The following is a 27,293-nucleotide window of genomic DNA, read 5'->3' on the forward strand; positions in this document are numbered from 1 at the left end:
ACGCTGTACCGAACTACAAAAGTTAAAAACAGTGTCCGTGGTGAATTAAACGTATATAGCCATCAGTAAAAACGAGATTCTCTGAGGAGAAGACTGAGTAAGAAAAAACTGTAGATTGCTTACTGCGGCTGCTGCTAAGTGATGTATACGAGAAGGAGAAGCCAAATCGAAAGCCGCCGAGTGTGGGCTCATTCATATGCTGAAAAAACAATTGTGCCATACTCAGGAAAGACTGTAGAGTCTGCTCAGCGCATGCAACCATGCCCAAAATGTTTACTTACAAACTCAGTTGTGTTGCTATTGGTGCCGACCACTACGCTAATCAAAATTGACGGGGAGTGTGTAAGTCCTTTAGACTATTCGGTCTGTCGTGTGCTCGACAGCGCACATGCAGTAAAAGTGGTGGGATGTGAAAAAGAGTAAAAATGTAAAAGAAATCCGTACTTACCCAATGTAGACCAGGAGCTGCTCCCCCCGCACCCTCCAGCCCCTTGAGACCCTCACAGGTGAGTAGCGTGCTCTATAAACCTCTGATTGATTGAATATGGATAAAGCGGAAACACACCTGGTCCCACTAGTGTTTGGGATACAGTGCGACACATTCGGTACCCACCCATTAATGCATGTTCGACGTCTTGTGAAGGCAATGAATATGAGAAACAGACCCTGAAACCCTGAAACAATGTTGTTTCTTGTGCATAACAAGTTAAAGTACAGAGTATGAAGCTAATGTGATGCAGTTGGATCATCATGTGTGTAAGTTAAAAGTGCAATGAAACTAAATGCGATATAGAAATATGAGCGCAAAAAATTATTCATAATGATGTGAAACTACGTTAGCCTTACAGAAAAACCTTATAACAATCAACACCACTGCTCTGTACATCATTAACAGGCTAACATGTCAGACATCTTAAAAGACATCTTAAAAGAGAACAACTCAAGATCAACCACATAATAGCGAAATGTAACGTACTGTTTAAATGCAATCGTTATGCATCATGCAGGATAATGTTAAAAACTGCCAAAACAGGAATATGTAAGACAAGGACTGGTCATCCAGTTATAAAAAAAATAAAACATTTCAATGTTATCATTCAGCCTATTAGGTACTAAGCTATCCAGAGACCTCATCCAAAATGTTTCCCTTTGTGCTAAGGAGGTGGCTACATTGGTGTTCAGATTAATAATGATGCATTCTAGAACTGTAAATCGCAATTGTGAAATGTTATGCTAGGTTCTAACCAGTGCACTACCAAATGTGAATTACGGTTCTGGGTCCACATCAAGCTTTTGTGTTCTGTTATTCTGATTATGATCTTTCGCTTGGTTTTCCCTACGTGAACCAGACCACAAAGAAATTTGATACAGTAGACAAGTTTCTCAGGGTTACAATCTGATGTGTTTCGCAGTTTTATGGGTTTGCCTGTGCGAGGATCAGGCAGTCTCTTGCCTGTAATGACATTCCAACAATGGGTACAGTTATAAATTCCTGTTATTACTCAAAGTTGAGAGTCGAAAGCAGCTCTTTGAGATCGCGAGAAAGTGAGTAAGCAAATAAGGGGTTTTCCCAAAACAAATGTCTAAAATCAGGTTCAGTTTGCAACAACTCCCAACATCTGTTTACACGACATTTAATCAGTTATTTCATGGAAAATTTCAGAACAAACACCTCTCCGTTTCTGGAAACAGTAGTACCAGGTTGTAATAATCTTTCATGTTTAATGGTGTTCATTCGGTGTGTGGCTGCATCAAGTACATGTTCAGGATGACCAGGTTGAGAACATTTGGTGCAAAATATTTTTATATGGGTCAAACAGGTTTGCTGATCCGTTATAATGCGATTGATTCACAAATTGCGAAAAAAGGTAAATGCTGTTTTAGAGGGCGAGGGTGAAAACTATTGAAATTTGATGAATATTTCTGTTAATCAGTTTTTGAAAAACACTGATGTATAAGCAACTGGTAGTTAATTCAATGTGGATGTCTAGAAAATCAATTCTGGAGTGGCTAATAAAGTGTGTAAATTGATTGCGTAGATTGTGTGTGTTCAACATAGTAATAAATCTGTTCCAGTGTGGATTTGTTGCTACTCCAAATCAAAAATAGGTTATCAATTTATCGGTGGTACATCATCAAGCGATCTAAGAGCTTGACTAAGAGCAACGACAGTCAAAGTAACCATCTATATGCAGCGGGCAGCTACAGATGTCTAGAGGCAGTTAGCACCACTGTTTGGGGCTCTCAGATAAGATTCTTCTCTTTTTGACGAGAAAAACTGCCTTTTAAATAACAGAAACAATATACAACCAACACTACAAGGACATTTACTATTGTCTCCGCAGGTGCACGATAAACTAACTAAAAACTTTAATGAAACATCGTCAATCAGGCCTTAAGAGACAAAGCAGACAAAACAGGTATCAAATCCTTTTATAAAAATTCAGCTGCATGATAGAGCGTAGAAAAAGAATTTCCCTCGAATCCCTATATGTGAAGAAGGGGGTTAATTCTTTCAAGAAAAGTAATGTTCCATAATCTTTGCCTTCCCAGGTCTTAAAGAATCGTGAAGACAGAGGCATACTCACGAATAATTCTCTACCAGTTCGAAATTACTACAGTGAACTGACCAGGTACATTTTGATATAACAGATATGTCTTCATTGACATAAGGAATCAAGATTAACATGAAATGTTTAGGTTCATCGTTTGCTTCAATTTTCAGGAAATGTGGTTCCATAAAAGAAAATGTTGAAATGAAGCATTCGCGAATCACTAGATTTCCTCTGTGATATTAAGTAAAAGAGGATTTTAACAAGTGAAAGAACTTATTAGAAACTGTGCCTTGAGCACCTTTGATACAGATATTTGATACTAAGAATCAGCTATGTATTAATAGGTATTTCAAGACTCAGAAAGAGTCATAACTGTTTTGCAAACGGGTTATTAAAATTTAATGTATGGATTATTGTGTAAAGGATAACAATGTGAATATTGTATCTTTTTCAGGGGTCTCATTCTTATGTAATTATTGATTGACCTGAAGATGGTCTTAAGGAGTCAACAAATACAAGACCGAAAAGTCGACTAAATTGTCCAGATCTTTTACATCTTGATTGGATTCTGACAACGTCATTCCTTCTGTTGTAACATAGGAGTCGATTATAATTTATGTTGGATTGGACTCGAGTTCAGATGGATAAATGGAGTGATTGATTTAATTCCTGTTCATTTGAAATATTTTGTATAATCAATTTTAAATATTGAACTGTACCCTTCAAAATACATAAAAATAATTAATTATTTCATAAAACTAAATTCCCGTGTAGCAATTTCTTTCATTTTTGATTTGTTTCTTCGCCTTGAATAGTGAGACTCAAACAATAGCAAACAGATACTAATTGGGTTGGATAGACTACAAGATGTGAATAACTTACATGTCTATAATCTGTGATTGATTCTGATAAAACAAATTCCCTTGCTGGCTCATTTTTCATAATCGATTCTTCAAACAAAAGCACAAAGATATTGGCATACAAAGGGGCCTTGTAAAAGCCCTTTGACGTCTCTAAGCACTGGAGAAAAAAGTTACCCTTCCAAGTAAAGTGGCAGTGGAACAAACTGAAATGTAAGAGTTCCATGAAAAGAACAAAGGGGGCTCTGATGTTGTCATGTTGGAGTAACATCCATTCTACTGCCTCTAGTCCTTCTTGCAGTGGGATAGAGGTATAAAGAGCTAGAACATGAATGGTACACAAACAATGTGTTGTTGTGTCAGATAATTGTACCAGATTTAATTTGTTCAAGAAATCAGTTGTGTCTCGTATGTAGGCTCTCCAGGACTGTACCATGAGTTCGTAAAAAAACAATCCAAGTAAGGGTTTCTGCAACGAACCACATCCTGCCATAATCAGTCTAAGGGTGGGTCTTCACAATCTTTATGTATTCTAGGCTACATATAAACAGGTGTGGTCGTTTGGGGTGCTCTGCTTGCAAAAATCTGAGTCAGTTCAGTGATCCAACCCTGTTCCAGAGACAGGTTCAATATGGTGGAGAGTATCTTCAAGAAATTTGTAGTGGGATCATCGGCAAGTTGTAGATACGTACCCTGGTCCATCACATGTGTAGTGACTTTTTGTTCATAGTATATGTGATTTATAACCACGAGTGCTCCCCCTTTATCAGCAAGCTGGAATATTAAATGTGAGTTCCTACTGAGCTTAGTAAACACTTTTTGTTCTTGTCGTTTTAAGTGTTTCAGAGTATCCATACTACCAACCAAGACTTTGGTCCATCTGACCAATTTAGAAGCGGGCAGACCATTGGTGTATTCACAATGCTGTGATCAAACCCCTCCAACATCCTGGTGGAGGTGGCCTGCTAGTTCCGGCCAACTGATTTAAAAGGGCGGAATTACAGGTCTGTTTTCACTGCCAGGAAAACGCTAGCAGAATAAGTGAGAAATAAACTGCTAAATACTACCCACGTTATGGGTGAGGAGTCCCCTTGCGAGGGATGCATTGTCTTGTTTAGTTCTTAAAACAAAAATCCAGTTTGAAGATTTTCTTTTTGAAAAGAATAAGTTTGCCGTATGGCTCTGCTATACTTGATAGAACTGTACATCAAACTGCAAAAAGCATCAACAGGAACCCCCGGTGACCGTGGTTGTTAGCAATGTTTTAAAAAACAGCCTGCCTGCATGGCAGTCTTTTTATAATTTAGCAGGTGGAGGTGCAAGGTAAAAGAGTAAATTACTCTGTCGCCCTGACTGCCAAACCTGTGTCCGCCAAATTAAAAATTGGCCTCTTAGAATAGGTTTACAAATCTTCAAGTATTTCCATGCTTCACTGCATCACACCATTTTCAGGTTAGTTATTCACATTGTATTGATAATCAAGGAAGATTACTTTTTGTATGACATAGAAATGTGAGAAATAAGATACTAAGACTATTTATTGGACTATGCTGATTTTACTCAACAAATACCAACACCAACTTTGAGACAACAATTACAAGCCACAAAGTACAATACAAAATGTTACAAAAATAAATGATTTGTCTATGATCATTTCCAACTTTATAAAACACACTTTAATGCTTCATTATATTCAGGTAACTTGTACCTAGCTGCCAAGTGGCTGCTCCTCATGTGTGAAGCCTTACATCAGAGATGGCTTTGAAGCCTACAACACTTAATGTTCTACCTTTAACATAAACAAAATAAAAATGACATTTCCCAGAATCAAAAGCGTTGTTGGCCAAAAAACTTGAACTGTTTTAAGGAGTCGCACAAGACCAATTTGCAGCAAGGTCTGTGTAAACAGATTCAGCTAAATGGCTGGCATCTTGGCACATGGATAATGAAGCTATAACAAACTCTGCCCACTGGTCCAATACATTTAAAGGGCTGTCAACCAATCCTAGTTTAGCACTGAGCAGGCTCGGGCTTGCAGTTTCACTTTTTCTTCAAAACACATTAGGTCACATGTTTCACCCTACTAAGTGCTGATAAATTAAGACTGGCTTACAGTCACTCATGACATTGGACTACCAGACAGCTTTGCAAGCTAGCATGCTGCGGACAAGAGCCCCAATTACTGCTTCTGAACAAAAAAACTTTAACTTTCATATGTAGTCTGAAAAGCAAAGATGTGCTAATCCTAAATTGTGAACAGAGATATCACTTTTGTGTTTCTTTTTTCTAGTGGCTGTTTTTTCAATGTACAAAAAGGTATGATACACTGTGAACTAATTCCACTACATGAGCACGGCTCGTAGAAAACGGTTTCTAAGCACTGCTGTACACTGCTTACGCATGTGGTGAGTTTCTTACTCTTAAAATACAATAAATGTATCTGTCGCTGTTCCTGTACAAAGAACGACCATTACCACAAGTCATCTGTTTTCTCAATAAAAAAGAATAAATAATGGGGTTCAGGTGATCATCTTTATAAATGATCTTTTTTTTGGGGATCATTTAAAACAGATTTATTTGTGCATAAAAATCCGCAAATTAGAAAATACAGCTGTACTGCTATCACAGCTGGTGGCAATTCTCCACAGTCTACTGTTCACAATATAGGCCATACCTTCTTTCTTTAAATAAAAAGAGTCAGCAAATTGATGGGGTGGGTTAACAAAGGACCTGATTTATAAAAATGATTAATAAATAAAGTTTGAATAACAATAGTTACAATGACTAAATAGTTATATGCAATTTTCTTAGACATCCAACTAAAAGAGCTGCCTGTCACGGTGGACAACTATTAAAAAGATCCCTTGAATCCATGACTTGTATTAATGGGGTCAACAACTAGAAAACAAAGATGATATTTTTCAATACAGTTTATGTGGTATGAGGATCCCAATTACTTATACCCAAATAACAGTAAAATAGAACAATCAGTTCTGTAGAGCGTTTTCAAAACCATTCTCTATACCCATTCCATTGGCAAAACTGTTCCTTCATGCCACCTTATTCCAAGTACTAGAATCAAGTTAAGTCACACAGTCTGGAAATGTGAATGTTGTGATGGATCAATAATCATGGTGTATTGTTTAGTCCAATCCACCACATTGGGCTTCAGCAATCCGAAGCATCGACACTGGAAAAAATCTGCAATGTTCTGCAAGCAGCCCTGGCTGAAAATAAAATGTAAAATATTAATAAAGCAATCAATCCTACAACATACTACATATGTATGTGCATAACAATGAGCAAACAAAGCCTATTATGACAGCTTTTTGCAAACACCTCTTCACACGTGTCAACAGACTGGTAAGAATGTATATCAAAAAGTCTTAATTTAAATTAGACGACTTTATGTCTAACCTTGGTTCATGAAAATAAAAAAGTTCTTTACCTGTAACTACAGATGTCCAACTTTGGTATCTTTCATAGATTCAGATGCGTATCTATGAAATTTCCAATGTTGAAATACTAGGAAATATAATTCATATCAGAGAAAAAAAAAGTAACGTAATTTGGGTCTCCAGTGCTGACACATAAGAGTTACAAGTTTAAAACATTCAAGAATAAAGTTTGTCCTATATTCCGAGGTTACGTCACCTACCTTCGCCCTCTATTGAATTTATAGTATCACCTCCAAAAACAGTTAATCCGAATCCATATCAATGATCCAGTAAAACAGCCATACATTCACTTAGTAACGGACAATTTTATTTCTACACGCTTATGTCACAGGCATTACAGGCTAATCGGAACAGTACAATCTAGTTATGTAAGGCTGGTAAACCGCCATCACAAGTTGGGGACTTATTTATTGCACATGCAAGCCAAGGCTAGACAAACAGTACATACCACTGTCTGCTTCTTTGGTTGATTTGGTACTTCTTTTTTGCACCTTAAGAATTCACTAAATATCTTTTCTGACCAGATACACTGGGTAATTGTGAGAAATTGGGTTGTTGGTTGAGTGGGATGTTAACCCTGCTCAAGCATCAGCCACAATCCCTTTCAGAGTGACCCACAAAACTCACTAAATTAACCTGTGCTTAACCCTCTGATGGCTTGGCACAAAAGCACTAAGGCTTACCTTAGAGGGAATGTGCAAAGTATTTATACAGCACAGAAACCGTAATAAAGTAAAAATACAACACAGAAATATCTCACCCCGATTTAGAAAAAAAAAGAGTACATTTTAATAAACTATTTGACATCAAAACAACAAAATTCAAATCAGTAGAACTGGAGTTTTGGTTTTTTAAAGTTTAAGGATCTAAAAGAGCAAAGCATCAACCACGGACATCTAGTTGCGCGAGACCAGGTCAAAGTAAAAAAAAATGACAGAGCGACAGTCAAATAGAAAAAGTGGACTGGACCCAGTCGGTGCTTACCTTCGGACTAAGAAATTTGAAAAAAAAATGTTCGGAGAAGGTACAGTTTCAGCGAGGGAAGGGTGTAGGCAGTGCTTAATTTGTTAAAAAAGTTGCCAAGGAGGCCACAGCTCACTTCTTCCTCCGGTGAGCCCCACTTTCAACTCTCTCACTGCCTCAGTCTGTATTTCAAACCTCGATCTGTAGTCGGTCCCCTACGTCTTTCATCTAAGAGTCTATCTTCTCACCTCTCTAATTGTTTTCTATCATATTTGTCACACCTGGTGTGTTACCTTATTCCCTGCGTTTCTGATTTGCCTTCTATTCATTCTAACCCTGCCCTTTTTCCTCCTCACCGTTATCCATGCTCTGCTCTCTCTCCCCTCGATCTTGGCTCTTTACGATCACTCTTCTAGCAGTGATTAGCTGTGTCTCCGTTTTATCATTTGTCTACTTTTTTTTTCCTCTGTACTGTCTTCTACATGCTTTCATTCTATCTTCTCTCTTCTTAATGCTCTATTCTTCGCATCATGGCTGCTTTCTCTTTGAATCTGATTTTCTCTCTTTTTCTTCTACTTAGCTCAGTCTTATCTCTCCCCTCTCCTGTTTCTTTCTCCTCTTTACTCCCTCTCTCTTTCTTATCTATAACATTGCTGCTGCCTGTGACACCTGTCGTTAGTCTGTACATGTCCCTGCTATTTTGAACTCAGCGTTTTCCTGTTGTCTTTCCTAAAGAAGAGGAAGATAGCATGTGTTTTACTTTCTTACCAACACAGAGTGCAAAAACAAAATTTACACCAAATGAAAATGCTTTTTTTGCATATATTAATCAGTACGGTATGACTGTTTATTGCGGAACCGACGGCTGCTCGAGCACAGCAGGTCATGTCATTGCTAGTGCTGCCTGTAATTAGTAGGTCCAGGGATGGCAACAGCATTGGCATCCACTGCTCAGCTTGCTGTGACCCTGCCTGCTACAGCATAGGTATTGTCCCCAGCCGTAACGCTGCCAATGCTGGTAAGTATGGCTGTGGTGCCTACTGGACTCATGCACGCTCAGCAATTACCATGCTGGGGTGCAGTGCACAGATTCTACAGGTGACGCCATGGCGCACAAAAGTGTCGGGCCACAGCTGCATCGAGCACGTTGAGGATAGCAGCAATGCAGGGCTGCAGGATATGCTACTCTGGCTACACAGAAAGTGGAAAGTCCACACTTACTTTTGTTTATTCTTCCTCAAGATCCCTCACTCCCAAGTTCCAAATGCACTCTCGCAGCTTCCTTGCCTCAACTCAGTCTTGAACCAGCCCCCAACTACAGTTATCCAATGGGAGGATTAGGCTTAGGCAGTGGCATGGTGCAGCAGACTGGGAATAGAATGCAAGACATAGTTTGTCGACGACTTCTATGATTTGTGATCGGCGACATGACATCATCACTATCTTGGTGATACACAATCATGCCTGCCATGAACCTTTACCATCCAGAAACCATGCAATGTATGTTAATATTAATTGTTCAAATTCAAAGAAAAAGAATGAGACCACCACCTGCAGGGTCAGAAATTGTAGCCCGGCCCTGTGAAAGTAGTGCAGGTGCTGAGCACCTGAAAGCTCCTGCTCAAATTAAGCACTGGCTGCAGGAAGTGTCCAAGGAGGAGGCGTCATTGCCAGGGAGCCCTTGAGCAAAGTTGCGGTGAAGATTTTCACATTCGAACATGAGTTGTAAATCTCCAGCAGGATGAGGAAGGAGGCTGTAGCCGATGAAGGCTCCAGGAGGCTAGATACGCTTTCTGCGAAGGATCACTGAACAGAATTTGTTGCTGAGAAGAACATAGCAGGACCCGACACGAAATCAGGCCAACCGGCAACTTGGGCAGATAGACAAGCAGATCTGTCCTGGTCTCAGAGCAGCTTTTGGACACATTTTCTTAGTATCAAGTTTTGGATTTTGGATATCTGGGCACCTTTAGCACCTCTCACAATGGTCCAGGACTAGGAAACCACCACTTGGAGGGTTCAGACTCACTCAGGCTGGGTCCAGGAGCAGGTTCAAGATAGTTGGACCCTTTTCCATCCCTGGAGCTTAGACCTTAAAGTCACTCTGGTAGTCCTGGGTTCAAGCATTGGAACAGGGCTCAAGTAGCAGGGAAGGCGTCTGAGGGTTCAAAACCGGTTTCAGGCATCTGAGCTGTCTTTCCAGGTGCAGCAAAGCAGTCCTCCGAAGTACACAGCAGCAGCAGGCAGTCCTCAAGAGTCCTTCTGCAGAAAGAGAACTGAAAAGTGGGTCTGAGGGTCCTATTTTCATACCTGGTGACTTCTTTGAAATAGGAAGAGTTTCTAGAATACTCCCTTTGAGGTTTTCTGCCTCCCCTCCCCTGGCCACTAGTTGGCAGCATGAACAGTGCATTGATGACAGGACCTTTGTGTGAAGGCAGGGTACAGCGTATTGGATTTGCAAGTGGGGCTGTGCCCAGCTCTGTACCCACATTCTTCCAATGATGACCTGTCCAAGCACACCTAATTCCTCTTTTATATGGTGTCTGGTAAGAGTATACAAAGTCCAACCGTCAACTACACCCAGTTGTGTGATCCAGGAACCAGCTACAGGCACCAAATAGTTAGGGTAAGAAACTGCAATTTCAACATTGTCACTCAATATCCGACTTTACCATCAAAGAGGATTTTAAATTACAATTTCTCAAACATCAGAAAATAAATTACCCCTATAAATGTGCGTGGCTTAGAAACAAAATGTTTAGCGTATGCGGATGATATCGCAATTATAACAGGGGATCCTATAACTGCTATGAAGCTTATTGAAAATGAAGCACAAAACTTCGGTAGAGCTTCGGGTTATAAGCTAAATTCCAGTAAGACACAGCTCGTGCTTAATAATAAGATTAGGATGAGAGACCCGAGAGTGACTGATAAAGCAACATACTTGGGTGTTAGTATTAGTGCCAATGTCGGGAACATTGTAAATAACAATCTAGAGCCATTAATGCTACACACCAAGAGAGAATTGTCCCGCTTAGATAACCTGCACTTATCTATCGGAGGTAGAACAAATGTAGTGAAGATGGTTTTTTTCCCAAGTTCTTATATTTCTTTAGAGCAATTTGCTTGGAATTCCCACCACATGTATTTAAGAAAATGGATTCAATGTTTTCACAGTTTTTATGGGGTTATAGTAAACCCCGGAGAGCACTCAAATGGATCACACTACCTAGAGAGCGTGGGGGGTGGGCGTTACCTAATTTTATGCTTTATTATTGGGCTTCAGTTATGAATTATAGCACAAGATTGTTAAAATCTAACCCAGATGATCTGAGTATCCCTACACCACAAGAACTCATCCTAGGGAATGGGAGCAACGGCTGTCTCTGGCATCATGTTAACGATGATCACCTTAAAAAGGTGAAATTTAAAACCATCAAAAATGTTATGAAAGTGTGGTGACAGGTAAAAAAACTACTGGGTATAGGGCGATTTTCACATTATACACCGGTTCTTCAGAACTCAGATCTCCCAGAAATATTTCATGACTCCTATATACGGAACTGGTGTACACTAGGGATAGAGCAACTTGGATGTTTTTTCTCTCCTCAGGGAATGAAATCATTCGATGAATTAAAAGAAGATTATAATATCCTTAACAGGGATTTCTTCAAATATCTTCAAGTGAGAGATTTTTTGCTAAAAAAAGGGGGTGGCCGTATTAAATTCCAAGCGTGTCAAATCATAGAAAATATGTGTAACAACAAGCCACCAAGAATGAGAGTGAGATCTATGACAGCTTTAATATCTTACTCCCAGATGATATGGACAAACATGGGGCGGCATGGCAAATTAAGCTAGAAGTTCCACCTAACATTCCACTTTTGGCATATGATCTATCATTAACTTACTTAATGTCCCTAAAATTACAGACACAATTCTACAAAACATATTTTTCGTTATATTATACACCGTATAAAATCTCTAAATGGGGGACAGGTAAGGGCACTACTTGTCCGCGATGTGCACTTACTGCTGCGGACAGTGTGCATATGTTCGCCACATGTAATACTCTATCAAACATTATAAATGAAATGTCTGGGTTTCTTTCGGAGATTACTGGGGTAGGGATTAACATATCAACTGAAGAGATTATGTTGGGCATCACTAATAAAGAACGACCTAGACAGGTGCAAGGGGTGATCTTCGTGGCAATGGCAATCTTTCGACTATGTGTCGCATCAGCTTGGCTCGATCCCATTCCACCATCTTTTCCCCAATGGAAAGCAAGATTACTTGCGACATGTAGCCTCGAGATAGCCATTTATAAACAAAAAGGACGTAATGTTCGGCAGAGAGGAATGAAAATATGGACTCCTTTGTTAGATTGGATACAGGCGCACTGAAGATATGAACTGAAAATACCTTGGTTAATTGATAAAATGTGTTACCCTACAAACAATGTAACCCAACCTTATTGAGAATACCAATTGTTGACTTACTAAATCAGTATAGAAAAAAATTGTTCGACTAAGAAGGCATTGAATATTGACCTTAATATGGGTTTCTTTTCCTTTCTCTGTTTTCCCTTATCCCCGGTTTATGAATTTGTATATATGTAATGTAAATCTCTTTGTAAATAGGAATTGAATCACCTGTCCCCATGGGGGGTGGGGGGTGGGAACCAAGGGTTATAAATATATTGTTGTGAAAAACTGAATAAAGATAAGTAAAAAAAAAAAAAGAAAATAATTTTTTTCTGCTCGTTTGTACTAATTAATTATATTATTGAATGTAATAAGGCAATCCAATGTTATCCTATGGGAGAAGTAGGCCTCCCAGTAATATAAAACAAATTTAGAAGTTTTTCAGCACCTGGACATGTACCCTGCCATATGGGCTGCCTAGGGCGTACCTTAGGGGTGACTTATGTATAATAAAAGAGGAGTTTAACGCCTGGCAAGGGGTTTATTTTGGCAAGTCGAATTGACAATTTAATACTGCTTTCAGGCTGCAATTGCAGACCTGGGGCGTGTATTAAGGAGCTACTTAAGTGGATGGCACAAAAAGTGCGGCTGGCTCAATAGCAGCATTTAGTTTACAGGCCCTGGGTATATGGTCTAATAGGGACTTATGAGTAACTTAAATATGCTAGTCAGGTGTAAGCCAATGTTTTAGGGAGTGAGCACAAGTATGTTAGCACTGGTTAGTAGTGGTGATGTGCACAGAATCCCGAGGCAAGAAAAACAAATTAAGCAAAATAGGAGGGGTGAAAAAGTTTAGGGGTGACCCTACAAAGAGGGTTAAGCCCAACAATAACAATGAAACACTTTTTTGTGCTTTCAACAACTTTATTCGTTTAACTGCTGCTATTTAAAAATAGGGAGTGTGCTGTCCATTTCCTGGAGCAGAAACTATGGACAACTAATACACTGGCATACAAGATATTTACATGCATATAAGTACATGAATAAAACTATTTTACTTAGGAAGAAAATGAAAATGCATGATATTCCCAAGTAAAAATATTTGGTGGTATGAACTTTGCCTAAGAATAATTTTAAAACGGCATCTCCTTTAACTATCCATTGCAATCAGCAGCACCTCCTTTATCCCAAAGAGAAACACCACTTTGAATATATTGTGATGCTTTAAATTGTATCTTTCTACCAATGGTAGACTCCTACCTCGACAACTACAGATGTAATAAACTGAATTCTGGGATGCTGTACATTTTAAAAAACTCCTGTCTCAACAGTAAAGCCAAACACTTGTTCCTGACAGAGAACTTTACTACGAATGCGGCGCAGTAAAGAGTGGACTTATCAAGGTCCTTACTCATTGAAAACTGAGCTTATCTGAAATTATCGTAAATTGAATAACACGTGATTTAAGACACAAATAACTACTCCAGATTTACATAGCGGCTGCTATCAGGGTTTACCATTCATTCATATTTTTGGATATACAGATTTCAACTCAAATTATACGGCAAGTTTTAGTAAAGATTTCTTTTATACGAACTATAGAATATTGAAAGAATTCTCAATAAGTTTGTTGAGCTCAAGCCTTAAAGTCCATGGAGGACGAAACGCGCGTTAGCTGCTGCTTTTTGTCTGTAATGGAATGAATCAAAACAGTGACCCGACTTAACATTTGTGGTGAACTTCTACAAAGGAAACCTTTTGATTGGCTGGGCTGTAGATTAAGTACAAAGGATCAGAGTAACTTAAGAGTGGTGTGCTTCGGTGTATTTGTTAGATACTCCCCTAACAGGTACATAACCGTATTTTCTTTTTCCAATCTAGAAACCATAAAAAGGAAAAGTTCCATTCTGGTCTGTACGTTGCGTGCACAATTCATGTCGTTTGTTCCATTTAACTAGCCCAGAGTTGGAAATACCAACCCCGAATCGTTGGGATTCAATATCATTTGCGGTCCTGAAGAATGCCTACTGATCCTTGGTGGCATACAAAAGGCTGAAACATGGATGTTATGGGTCATTGTACACAGAAAACATTTGTTTTTATCTCTGTCAAAGAACCTCAATAGTAATAAGGAGTTCAGTGCTGGAAGGCAATTTTAATTGACATTCTAAATCCCTCATTCTTAGCTAATGGGCTCCGCGTACAAACTGTGTCGAGCCCACTCACACAAGGTGTAGTGGGCAAGGATCCAATAATGAAGCATGTCACAGGTGGTACCTGTGAGTGAGGATCCTAGTAAAATATTCAAGAGATGCCAGGATCGCAGTAATTTACCCAGGTTCGGATCCTTCACTGTCTTGAAATACGCTAGGACCCTGCAACTGATCTCTTAGTATGAAGACACCATTATAGAATAGGTTAACCCTACTTTGTGTAGTTACTTGTGATAATCTGGGAGGCTGAGGGTTGCTCTTTCATAGCTTGGACACTCCTCTTTTTAGTCATACATTTATTTGTTCTAGGATGACTTTCGGAAGTGAAAGAAAGAGCTCTTTAATGTAAGTGCTTGATACTACCCAACTATTCTTGCCGACGTGAGGACAAACAAAAGTGTTGTTTTCCAGGGAAAGAACTTTCAATGAGCTTTAAGGTTAGGTGCAATGGAAAGCGTCATGAGTTGACTAAATGCTTTCTCCCACTCCCTAAGCATTGGAAGGTGGCATATTGGAGGGAAGCACATATATATCTCTTTCATAAACCTTTTTATAATCATTTGTGAATTCAATGATGATGAATAGCCTTCCCTTCTGAATCTTGAAATTGCCTCTTACTGAGGAGTAATTAAGACTACGCTTAGATAAGTACAGTAGGTATGGAGCTGTGTGGAGGCTGAGTGGAGGCCTCTGTCTTTATTTTATGTGGTGAAATGCTTCCACTTGGCCTTTGTAGGTCTCCGAGATTGACTATGCACCTGCCGGCACCAGAATGTTCCTGCAATTAGATGGAATGTCTAAGTGGCCAAACTTTAGGTGATCAGGAATCAAGATGTCAGTCTGCAAGAACTGATATCATGGTGCAATACATCTTCAGAGGAGCCTACAATGAAATTTGGGCTGTCACTGTAACAGTACTGGGTGGGGCCATGTTAGGGTAATGAGAATCAGGAAACGTTGATCCGTCTTCACCATCATCAGTACCCTTGAGTTTAAGGTAAATGTAGGAAAGGTGTATGCAGAGATGTACAACCGTCTCATCTAAAAGGCACTGCTCTTGGTTTCTGTTTGCCAGTATCTTCTGGCCTAGTACGTCTTCTGGGATTCAGCAAACAAGTCCATTTGACCTTGGATGAGCTACTATTTGTGTTTGTCAGAAAGAGAAACTAAGTGAATCTGTTTCGTCGTTCTGACACCCTGGAAGATGTTTGACTGCAACATCTACTTAGTTGGAGATGGCGCAGTCCCATGCTTCTTTGTAGAGAAAACGTGTTCCTTCTTGCTTTGCAATGTAATAAATCAAGACTGTGTTGTTTGACCTGTTTACAACTGCCTGACCAGAAAACCTCAGGAGGCACAACAGTAGGGCTGGTCTTACTGGCCCGCAGCTTCAGGATTTTGAAGTGGAGCGTCTTCTCTTGAAGCAAGGCAAGGCTACTGGTGTTTAGCTTCTGCATGGGGACTACCCAGCCACCCATCAATGCACCTGCTATCGCTGTGTTCTACTGAGGGTTGATAAGAAAGGCTGCTTTGAGGTTCGGTGGAACCCTCCACAAAAGCAGCACCTGTTTAAGCCTTCTTGTTATCTGCACTATGCCATCCAACAAACCAGTTATTTGTTGCCATTGTTGCTCCTGAAGTAGGGGTCTCATCTTGTGCCAGCAGAAGGGTATAAGCCCTATGCAGGATGACATTAGGCTTCGAAAGAAATGTTTGGAACAAAAGATTTTTTCCATGGCCTGCAGGTTTTGTGTCGTTACCTGTGAGTGGTAGGCTTTTCCTAGGAATGTATCCAGACTAACCCCTAACTGCAGCCATGTTACTAGTTTGACATAAGATTTATCTGCGTTCGGAGACAGACCAAATCTGTGAAACTGACTTATGCTGGTGGATGTAGCCCTTTTCATTTTGCCTTGACGGAGCTCTGACGAGTCAATCAACCAAGTACAGTCAAACTTGGTGGCACTGGCATTTCAGGAAGGCATGCACTGGTGCCAGGCACTTTCTAAGGATATGAGGTACAGCACTGAGTGCAAAGGGAAGCACCTTAAATTGATAGTGCTATCTCACAACTCAAAAGCAGAGATATTGCCCATAATTTAGATGTATTGAGTTTTCTAAGTATGTACCCTGAATAACTAGGTATGTATGATATTCACCTTTCTGGAGCATCAGAAGGACTTCTTTGATGGTCGCTATCTGGAAGAATTGCTTTAACCCCTTCGCTGCTAATGACTGAACGGTTCCGTCATGAGCATCGGTTGAGCTGTGCTAATGACTGAACCGTTCCGTCATGACCACGCCTGTTTTCATAAGGGCTCAGCACCGGAGGGGAATCTGGATAGCAAGCATGGGGTTAAGAGGAATTTGTTCAATTCCCTGAGGTCCAATCTTGGCCTCTATCGTCCCAACTTCATCTAGAGTAGGAAGAACCTGGAGTAAAATCCCCAATTCCTTTGGGACAGCTAATTGTATCATTAATAAGAGGAGTAGAATTCCCTGCTGTAGCTCCCATAGGTGTGAATGGTGTTCTTTTCTGGGTGGATGACAGGGTGGTTTCGTACAAATTCTAGCATGTAGCAGTATGCACCAACAGAAGCAGCAAGCGGTCTGTAGGTAAAGATTCCCAAGCAGGAGCAAAAAAGGACATTCTTCCCCCAACCAGATGGAATCCACATAGTATGGGTAGCAGCCTGGTAGAGTCAGGCCCTTTTATTGGCTGTCCACAGAACGTTGTTGGTTCACTCTCTTATTTCCGCCTATGTCTTGCTGTAGCTATGTCGCTGACCTCTGGAGGACAACTATCCTTGGATGTAGCTTCCTTGTCTGGAGGGATGATAAGGTCTTCCTTGATTCTTTGTAGTATGTGAACCCTCCTAATCCAAACACTTAGGAGTGTCTGAAGCCACAAAAAGGAATCCAAGCAGAATGTCTATATTGAAAGGTTTCTATTAACTTTATTGATCATGATGTCTTGTAAGGTATCATCTATGTGCATGTAAAATAAGGTCTGCCCATCAAAGAGCATATGAGAAGATCTTTAATTGTACCTCTGCACTGAAAGCCGTAGATCAGTCATCCCTGTCACCATAGCACTACAGCTACTGCCAGCTGGTGGAAGTCTGCATTGAGGATGCCTTCAGCCACGACAACGATGGTGGCTGATGCTTTTTGTTCATTCCTTGACTACAGCCTTGTCCTTATTCGCTCTGTCTTCATGTATGAGATTAAAGAGTGGTGAGATGTCATAGTAAATTTGGTGGTCACAACAGCCAAGAACAGTCATTGTGCTGACAGTCTAGACAGAGATGGCCGCCACGGTCCTGTTCTTGCAGCTTTGGCTGTCTATTCTCCAACCACATCTGTCCGATTGTGCTGAGCCATAATGTTCTAGAGCTTCATTGAGCAACATTGTGCTGGCAGTCTGGACAGAGATGACCGCCATGGTCTTGACCTTGCAACTTAGGCTATCTTTTCTTCAACCACATCTGTGCTGAGCCATAATGCCAGGAGTTCTAGAGCGTCATTGAGCAACTGCCACCATAAGTGAATTGGTTTAGGGTGGCCTGTTAAGTATGCTGGTGCAGACTCAGGGGCCATATACTTATTCTCCATGCAAAGGACCACTGCTTGCACTCTAGCCAGCCTTTGCGTCAACTTTGGGCCCTTCAAGCACACAAAATTCATAACTGGGATTGGCTTTGTTGTGTTCTGTGGCAGTTTTTAGTCATAAAAGTAGCACTGTTGCTCCACCGATGGATGGGGAGGTTGAATTATTTTTAGCTGCCCTCTCCAACAACAAATGGAAATAGAAGATGTCAATTCAATTAAATTCTCTCTTTATTCGAATGTCATAGAACAAAATCAAATTGTATATAAAATCCAACATGGCAAACAAAAACAATACAAAATTATAATAAATTAAAAATCATGACGTTTACGATATGACACATTTTGCTTAGAGAAATGACTCACTCCTAAACTACATCAGAGCTAGGTAACAATTGTAATTGAGAGTTTTAAAAATTGATAATAGATAAACTGTAAAAGCTTTATACAGTTTACAAAATATCATAAAATGCAACAAAGATTCACGCTTCTTCTCTCCAAAGTTCGCATAATAGCCCAGCGGAAAAACCAACATAAAACATAATGCCAGCTATACATTTTTAACAGGAGGGTTCTTTCCCAATTATTGGTCATATGCATGAAGTAAAGTACTGTTCCAGGACTAGTTTTTGGTAGGGAATAAAAGTGCAGAGTATTTCCATAAACAAACGCTTAACAGAACTCTCAGCAGCCTTACATATGGATAAAGGATTTTCAAATAAGACAGATTTACCTAAAATAGTAACATTTTGGTTAACGTAATTACGCCAAGGAATATCCAAACCCCAGACACACTGAACACAATTATTGATTATGTTTTGAGTGAAAGAGGCCCCAGGATTATTCCCTATGAAGAACCAAAACAAAAGAGGGCCCACCTTAATGGAATCCTTAAGATACAACAGAGCCAACTCTTTGTGACATAAACAATGGGGCGTTGAAGGAGGAAGAGAGAGGATACGCCTAAGAAAGCGATTCTCCTCGACCTGAAATGCACAACATTCTCCATAACCCCAAATATACCACATCCTTAGCTAGCAAGAGGTACACATTGCTAAGAGTATATTTCTAATAGTTAAGCTATCAGCTTCCCTTCTACTGATTTGCAAATGTTAAATAAAGAACCTGTAGCTTGTTTGTATTTAGTATTCTTATAACTAAAGTTCATGTAGAGTAATGCTTGGGGTCACATGCCAAGCATGCAAATTATTATAGTTTGTAGACAAATCTAAGTCAAACAAACTCGGAAAAAGTTGTACCAGGCACCTCAGGTCCGCGCTATAAGCACAACATCAGAATTAACATAAGGGACATCTTGTGTAGCCGTGCTTGAAAAGGTATTACGCTTAATAATTTATAAAACAAATAAAAGTGGTGCTAAAACACAACCTTGCTTGACTCCATGATGTAGATTATTAGGGTCTGATAATTCACCATTTGTAACAAACCTTACTCTAGCATTCAAAATTCGATGGAGGTGGGGCAAAAAGTGAACAATCATGGTGTCTATCCCCATCTCCAACATAATAGACCATAGCTTATTACGATTAACCTTATCAAAGGCGGGGAATAAGTCAATAAAGGCAGGGTATACAGGCGATTGTTTTGACACATTTAATTTCCCTAGCAAGAAATGAAGGTTTAAGCACTGCACCATAGTTCCTTAGACGTTGCCTGAACCCGTATTGACAGAGCGATAAAACCCTGTTATTACATCCCATAACCTGTTGAAAGTGACTCTTCCCATTATTTTCATGGATTATAATGGAACTGGACAACGAAGGAGGTAGAGCCTTTAGGTCTAAATTAACAAAGACATTAGTTAGCAGAGGTGCCTAGATATCAGTTTATATTTCATCAGGGGCTTTAGAGGAGGAATTACTAATATAAGCAGCAATCACCTCATCCACAGTGTACTGCAGCCAGTGATCTTATCTGAAATTGAAAAATCATAAGGATCAATATTGTCAAACATTTTGCAGTAAATATTATTAAAGTTTGTCACCCACTAGTCACCTGTAATTTGGCTGCTCAATAAAGGTAGTGTTGACTTGTGCATTCCCAATTCACGGACCGCTCTCCAGAATTCACATGGATTCTTAAGCGAAGCTGCACTGGATAAACTGTCCCAATTAGCCCGTTGGATTTTACACTTCCTAATCCCCAAGGCCTCTTTGTGACATGCCTGAACCAAGGCGATTGCACTAGGATATCTGAGAATACCTGGCAGAACTAGTCTCAGGTCTCTATTTGCATGGGAACAGGATATGTTGAATCAACAAGTAGGTTAACAGTCAGTTCTGATATTTGGAGACCGGTTATTTATTATACATAGTACCCTAAAAGGGTTGCATACATTATCCCCCACAGGAATCTCAGCCAGGTAAACCAGAAAATACCCAGATTAGATTTAACTAAACCATCCAATTTTTTTAAGGATATGACAAATGCCAAAAAGGCCCAAAACCATTAGGCTGTGGCACTGGCTGCGTTCCTGAATTCTCTATGCCTCTAATGATGTACATTGGGAGAAAGTTTAACTATCAATGCGTTGTGATCACTAAAGGCTAAACGCAGCATATCACATTCAAGTAAGTACAGTGTTAAACCACGAGTTATACAGAATCTAAAAAAAATAAAAAATAAAATATCACTAACGGATTGGTAACCTCTACCATGAAATATGGGGATCTTCTCACAAACAGATTCATGTATAATTAAAAAATCATGAACCAATAGATAATGAGCCAACACAACAGCTCTAGTATCAGAAGAGCCGGTCACAGAACAGATATTATGATGAAGCAAGGAGCTAGTGTCAGATCTTCTAAAACTAAGTTTAGCCTTAAAATCACCACAAATCAAAATATTACTTTCAAAGTGAGCAGAATTGAAATTAGACATAAGTTTGTCAACAATGCAAAATAAAGACTGAAAATTCCTGTTAACAGAACTAGAAAAATAATTATCATTAAACATTCTCTCCCGACGCCCTTAAGCTCATTATCCTGGCAATGATTCTCTCCCGTCTTGATTACGGGAACAGCCTGTATGTGGGCATTCAAGCGTATGAACTTCGCCGCCTTCAGGCTGTTCAGAATCAGGCCGCCCGCCTTATCCTCCACCTCCCAAAGTCTTCCCACATCACCCCCGTTCTGAAAGCACTTCACTGGCTCCCCATCTCTCAGAGATCCCTCTTTAAAATGGGCTGTCTGGTCTTCATGGCTCGAGCCCGCATTGGCCCAGCCTTTATTAACTCTCTCATCACTCCCTATACCCCCAACTGTTCCCTACGTTCCTCTAATCAGTTCCTCTCCAATGTACCTCGGTTCCGTAGATCCAAAACCGGAGGCACCAGATTCTCTGTTTTGGGACCCTCCTTTTGGAACAGTCTCCCCCTATCAATCAGATCCTTTACTATTTACTCCCAATTCCGCAAGGCCCTAAAAACCCACTTGTTTTCTACTGCTTATTCCTGCTAAACAGTTCTGGCTTCTCCCATCTGCCTCAGCTCTTACCTCTAGCGCCAGGAAGCCGCTTGGTCACAGTGCGCTCTATTAAGTACCTTTTTCATTTCATTTCATTTCATTTCATAATAATAAATAACTTTAAAAAGATGAAAATCGGGCAACTTTATCACCAGGACCTCGGAACAGCTAACATCCATAGTGACGATTTTGGTCTTAACTCCTAGTTTTACCCATATTGATAAAACTCCCTTTGGTTGCCCGAAGGAGAGGGGATAGCAGGGATAGAGTAACACGACTAACCATTGTGGTCCAACAGTTATAGCACAGATTTGCTTCTTGCAAAATGATAAAGTCAAACTGTTCAACCAAGGACAATCAGTCTTTCAGGACCAATTTGCTGTAAATCCCAGCAATGTACCAGGATCTGAAACTGAACTCTTAAATATCCCCTAAACGTAATGGTCTCTGGTCAACTGAGGCCACCCCAATTTTGGTCGGAAGTACATTTTCTTGGGAACAATTTTGTACAACACTCACACAGGACATGAACAAAATGACCTCTTTACTAACATCCTTTATTCGCCTAAAGAGCGGACCATCCCTGTTATACATAAATTTGGCACCAGGTGCAACTAAGTCAATAACTACCCTACATATCGGCCAAGGGCGCAAATCTATTAGTAAGAGGTACTCCGGAGATACTGGGGTTGTGATATGCCCAGTTTGGTCTAGAGGCAGGGGCAAAAACTGAGCCAGAAGCATAAGGCAGCCTACATGGAGGTGGTTTGTAGAATTAGCCCCAGGGAAAGCTAAGTATCTGAGAAATCCCAGAAAAGGAGAAATTGGTCTGGGCAAACAGACTGAACAATATTGGGATCTTTAAAGTTCACAACTATACAGTTACCGGATAATACTTTTGGATATTGCCCGACCCAATCAACCCTTCTGGTCATTAGTATGTCGGCTGATAGAAAGAGATTAAATCCCATATGCTTAATTAGCCAATGTAAAGCCTTATCAGTCAGTTTACTTGGCCTATACCAATATGAGTCTCAGGAGATTAGCCAGTATAAAAACATAAGGACAAACCATGGGGGAGCAAGTTCAGTACAGGCTATTTCTCTTGATCGTACGGAATGCGTATTCAGTTGTTCCAACTGAGCAGAAAAAAATGCTCCTCATGGGCCATAGAATCAGATTTTGATTAAACATGGTTACCTATAGTGGGGGAAGGGGTGGTAAGGTAGAAGTGTATACAGGGAAAGACAACGGCTGACCTACCGGAGCCGCATAAATGAGATTACCCTTACCCCTTACTTGGAGACCAGCAAACACATTAGAAGTTACATTATGAGTAACATTACTAGTATTACAGGCAACTTGAGGGGGTAGCTGGAGTAGTTGAAGATACAGCAATGGAGGTGCTAGTGGTTGTAGACAATAACTTTGCTGGAAAAGTACCAGTTGACTTAACAGGGGAGGTAATGGTCAACAGCGCTGGACACTTCTTTTCCAAGATGGTGAGAAAGGAAAGTCTGACAGGGCTTCAAAACAGCTGGATTTTAAGTTTTAGGACTCAGCTCTAGACAGTGCATGCACTGTCTCGAAGCAACATATTGTATATGCTTTGTGGGCTTCAGCCCACACCCAGACGTCCCATTTGCTGGCCCCATCGCCACTCTTCTATTCTTTCTCCCCATTTGTCCATAGCATGCATGCGTCATGCCTCTTCCTCTGTTTAGCACTCCCAAAGAGCATGGACCAATTAATACTATCCTTTCACTGCTCCCATTTAATGACCGGCTGGGTCCGGAAACTTTTGCGTGAGCAGTACCGCTTGCGCGCGCTATCGGGTGACTCCATTCAGCTTAGCAGGACGTCGTCGGTCAACAATATAGGCGCCACCTAGGTGCGCGGACGTCAGTATTTTTCACTTTTCCAAGCCAAAAGGGCAGAACCATGAAGTGACTGACTTGATTGTGTCATAACTAGGGCCCTGAAAAAGGAAACAATTGTCCTACCCAATAGGTCGCAGAGCAGGGTGGTAAGGGTGGGTCTGTAAGTAATCTGCAGCTAGATATGGTCTCTACCTGATTAAGCATTAATGAAGGTAGGTAAATTATTTATCTGATAGAGAGTTTTAGCTGCAGATTCCTTACGTTTGAATAGATACCCAAGCCATACCATCCTGAGGGTGGGCTGTGGACAAATACTTTATAAGTCCAAAGCAAACACAATGAGATGAAGGACTGAGCACAAACCTTTCAGACACTCCTCCCAGTCACTATTAAATCTGGATTGAACCCAACATCTTTCTTTAGATCACTTCAACACCCTAGTTCAGACCCCAGCCATAAGCAAATCAGTCTTGACCCTGTTCCTCATGGGAACATTCCAACCCGAACTGCCAAGCTAGGTCTACCCTGGAATGGAAACAAGCATCCTGGGGCCGGTTTGGGGGGTAACGCCCCTCATCAGCCAGGCTAGCTTGAATCCAGTGGCAAAGTGAGCAGGGACCCATGCCTGGGCATATCCTGCCAACTTAGGGAGAACCAAGCAAACCTTGAAACCGGTCCCAGGATGCTTGTTTCCAGTCTAGGGAAGACCTGGCTTAGCAGACAGAAAGGCAAAGCAGAGAATAGTCCTCCTGAATTATCTTTAAGACGCACTTGGTCGATGTTAAGGACCTCCAGCGGAGGGGATGATGATGATGATGAATTCTCTCTCCTACTGGAGTATCATGGTCTTGCAAACTCAGACACGGAGTGATTGGAGTCTGCGGCTGCTGAGGAATGAGCGGCAGACAACTTCTAGCTTCTATTCCAAGGTCAGAATGAACTGTGCCCACGTCCTTGCACAACTTGGGAAGTCTGCACAGGATGGCGGCTAGGATACAGTTGACGCAGCTAAAAACCCCACCGTTGCCACAAAAGGGGCAAAAGCTAGACTGGCCACAGGGTGTTACTGAGAGGCCCAAAGATCTGGCTGTAACACAAGAGTATTTAAGGCGCTCCAAGGCCGCCTACGTGACCCGTGGCAGCACTTGCGCAACAATCTCCGAAGAGAGTGGGAGTAATGCCCCAATAGGAATGCAGTATTCGCCAACATCAAAGTCAGACTGGTTGAAGAAAACATCTTCTGCCTAAGTGTTTCCAGCCTCTTGGATTCCCTGTCCTGGGGGGCAGAAAGGAATGTGCCGTGGAAGCCTGCACCACCAAGCTCCAAGGGGTGGGGTATTGGCTGAGGAGCTTTGGGTCGCTCAGAGCAGGATGATGGTGGCATACAATTATCCTGTTCACAGAAGTCCCTGTGCTAGGCTCGGACACAAGCCTAGGAACACATCAGTTAATGCCTCATTAAAGGGCAATAAGGGTTCAGAGTTGGAAGACCTAGGCTGAAGCACTTCTGTCAGAAGATTAGTCCTGACTTGCAAAGAGGGCAACTCCAGTCCAGGGACCTCAGCTTCGATCCTTACAACCATGGTATAAGAAGCAGCCTCCTCCGAGTCACAGTTGGCAGAGAGAGCATGCCAGTATCTGAGGATGTGTCCAATCCACTGGCCTCCCCAAGTTCCTTATACCAGTCCATCTGTTCTACAGACCCATCCTGGTGTTCCAAAGGGTCCACAGACCTCTCCCATTCCTGCCCTGTGTCTGAAATGTCCTACAAATGAACCAGCAACAACATAGAACCTCTGGGTTTTACGGGTGTTGAGCGACGTCGCCCCGACTCCAAACCATCGGCAGTAAGGATGGGGCTGGCACTGCCTAAGGCACAAACTTCGGGTCCAACGCCGGAGAAGGTTTAATAGACACGACCAGCATAGTCCCAGATTCATGAGACCCCAGCGGTGTCGGGTCTCATGGGGCCCCTACCGACCCCATGGGGGCTGATGGCTTGCCAGAGGGGTCTGTTCATTTAAATACGCAGCATTCTATTATTTCAGTGGGGTCGCTCCATCTACTGGAACTGGAGGGAGGTGCGAAGTCGACCCTGGCTCCGGAGCTGCAGAACCGTGCCTCAGTGCTCCTTACCTTGTTCATCGACAGACAGTTGAGGTGAAGATGGAGTCCTCTTAGACTTCTTTTTCTTGTGCATCTTCCCCAAATGTCCTAAATACCTTAAGTGGGAGGATGAGGACTTGGTGCTCCGGGAGCGGTCCTGTGACCTCCTCTTCTTCAATCGGAACTGGAATTTCCATTGAGTCTCAGTGGGTGGTGTCGACTGCCGGGCTGCAAGGAGCTTCAAAGCTCGATCCTGCAAGGCCTTCAGAGCCATGGCCTGACAGTCCGAGAACAACTTTGAGCCGTGGCCCCGCTCGAGACATCAGAGGCAGACAAGGTAGGGGTCGGTTACCATCATGGCGCAGTACAGACACCACACGGTTTGAACCGTCTTTCTAGAAGAAACACTAGAAAAAAGATTAGTCAACAAAAAGTTTTTAAAAAACTGTCAAAAAGAGACAGCAGTTTGGCTCTTACCCGATGTGTAACTGGCGCTGAAAAGAACTGACATCCTCGTCCCTGGGTGGCAAATACATAAGTGACATCATAACCGAAGTCAACGACGTCACGCGGAGCTGAATGGAGCCATCAGTCGGCAGACACAAGGGGTACTGCTCACGCAAAAGTTTTTTTTTTTTTTTTTTTACATTTTTGGAAACCTTTATTGTGCATAAACAGCATACAAATACGGGCCTACAACCACCTGGCTGGCCACGAAACTGTGAGCACTATTGCAAGCTGTACGGTATATCGGCAATAGGGCGATACTATTAGGCAATCAATTGAAGTTACGCTAGTCCATGCTGTACTGCCGATATGCAGGAGGAGTGAGGTTAATTTTAAAGTTTTAAAAGAAAACATTAACAAGAATTAAGTCCAGGAGAGCCATAGTCCAGTCAGTCCCACTACAGAACAGGTAGACAGCGATCAGCAGGCGAGTCCCATGAGACAAAGGAACGTTGCAATCAAACTAGCGGCATCGCAAGGGTTACGACAGGAAATTTAAGCAAGCAATACGGCAAATGAAGACATGAACCCACCCAGCTTCAAACCAAACCACAGCCCAGGGACAGAGATAGGACAAAAAAAAGTAAAAGAGAAAGAAAAGAATAAGGCCCATAGAAACGAAAAAAGGAACATATAAATCCCCCCACCCTACACGCATGCAGAGGCTACGGCCTACCCCCCCCCCCCCTCGCAGTGTGTCTGTCGCCCATTAGAATACCCGAAATATAGAAGCAAGAGGTAAGAAAGAAAGAAGAAAGAAGAAGAGAACCATACTAGAAAGCCGGAGGAGGGCCAAATTCAATTATTCCCGGTCAATCCCGCCATGCAGTCCACTCCCACCCCGTGAAGTGGAGAAACAATAGCAGCATCATTTACAGTATAGAACGGGGCGAGACATTCCGGTGCGCACTGTCCAACGTGTACTTATAAATGTTCCAAGCAAGTCCCCGCCAGCCCGACAGTCCCGGTCATGAATCAGAGTTACTCAGCCCTGGCCAGAACGCGACAGTCCCCTCAGGCATGGCGTCCGAGGAGGGCCCGATCCAAACAAAGCCGGAAAGCAAAATGGCCACCATCGGAGAAGAAGGGAGAGGTAGGGACAAAATGGACGTCCACAAGCATCAGCCAAGCCGCAGGCAAGCAGGAAAAGTACCCCCAAACACCCAAATCGACATCGGTTCCGTCGCTGGGAGAAAGGTACTTGGAAGGCAACAGGCTCAAGGGGAC

At 41.6% G+C, this 27,293-nt stretch overlaps 1 protein-coding gene across 1 annotated transcript in view; it reads right to left on the minus strand.

Moving 5' to 3' along the window:
• Positions 1 to 4,951: 4,951 nt before the first annotated feature.
• The window catches only part of ZDHHC13 (zDHHC palmitoyltransferase 13), a 322,174-nt gene continuing 299,832 nt past the window's right edge, over positions 4,952 to 27,293 (minus strand). Inside the window, exon 17 of the mRNA XM_086959524.1 lies at positions 4,952 to 6,642. Coding sequence (XP_086815650.1) covers positions 6,504 to 6,642 — 139 coding nt within the window. The 3' untranslated portion in view covers positions 4,952 to 6,503. The remainder of the gene's footprint in view (positions 6,643 to 27,293) is intronic.

Source organism: Lissotriton vulgaris, chromosome 2_2, assembly GCF_964263255.1.
Source record: "Lissotriton vulgaris chromosome 2_2, aLisVul1.2, whole genome shotgun sequence".
NCBI lineage: Eukaryota > Metazoa > Chordata > Amphibia > Caudata > Salamandridae > Lissotriton > Lissotriton vulgaris.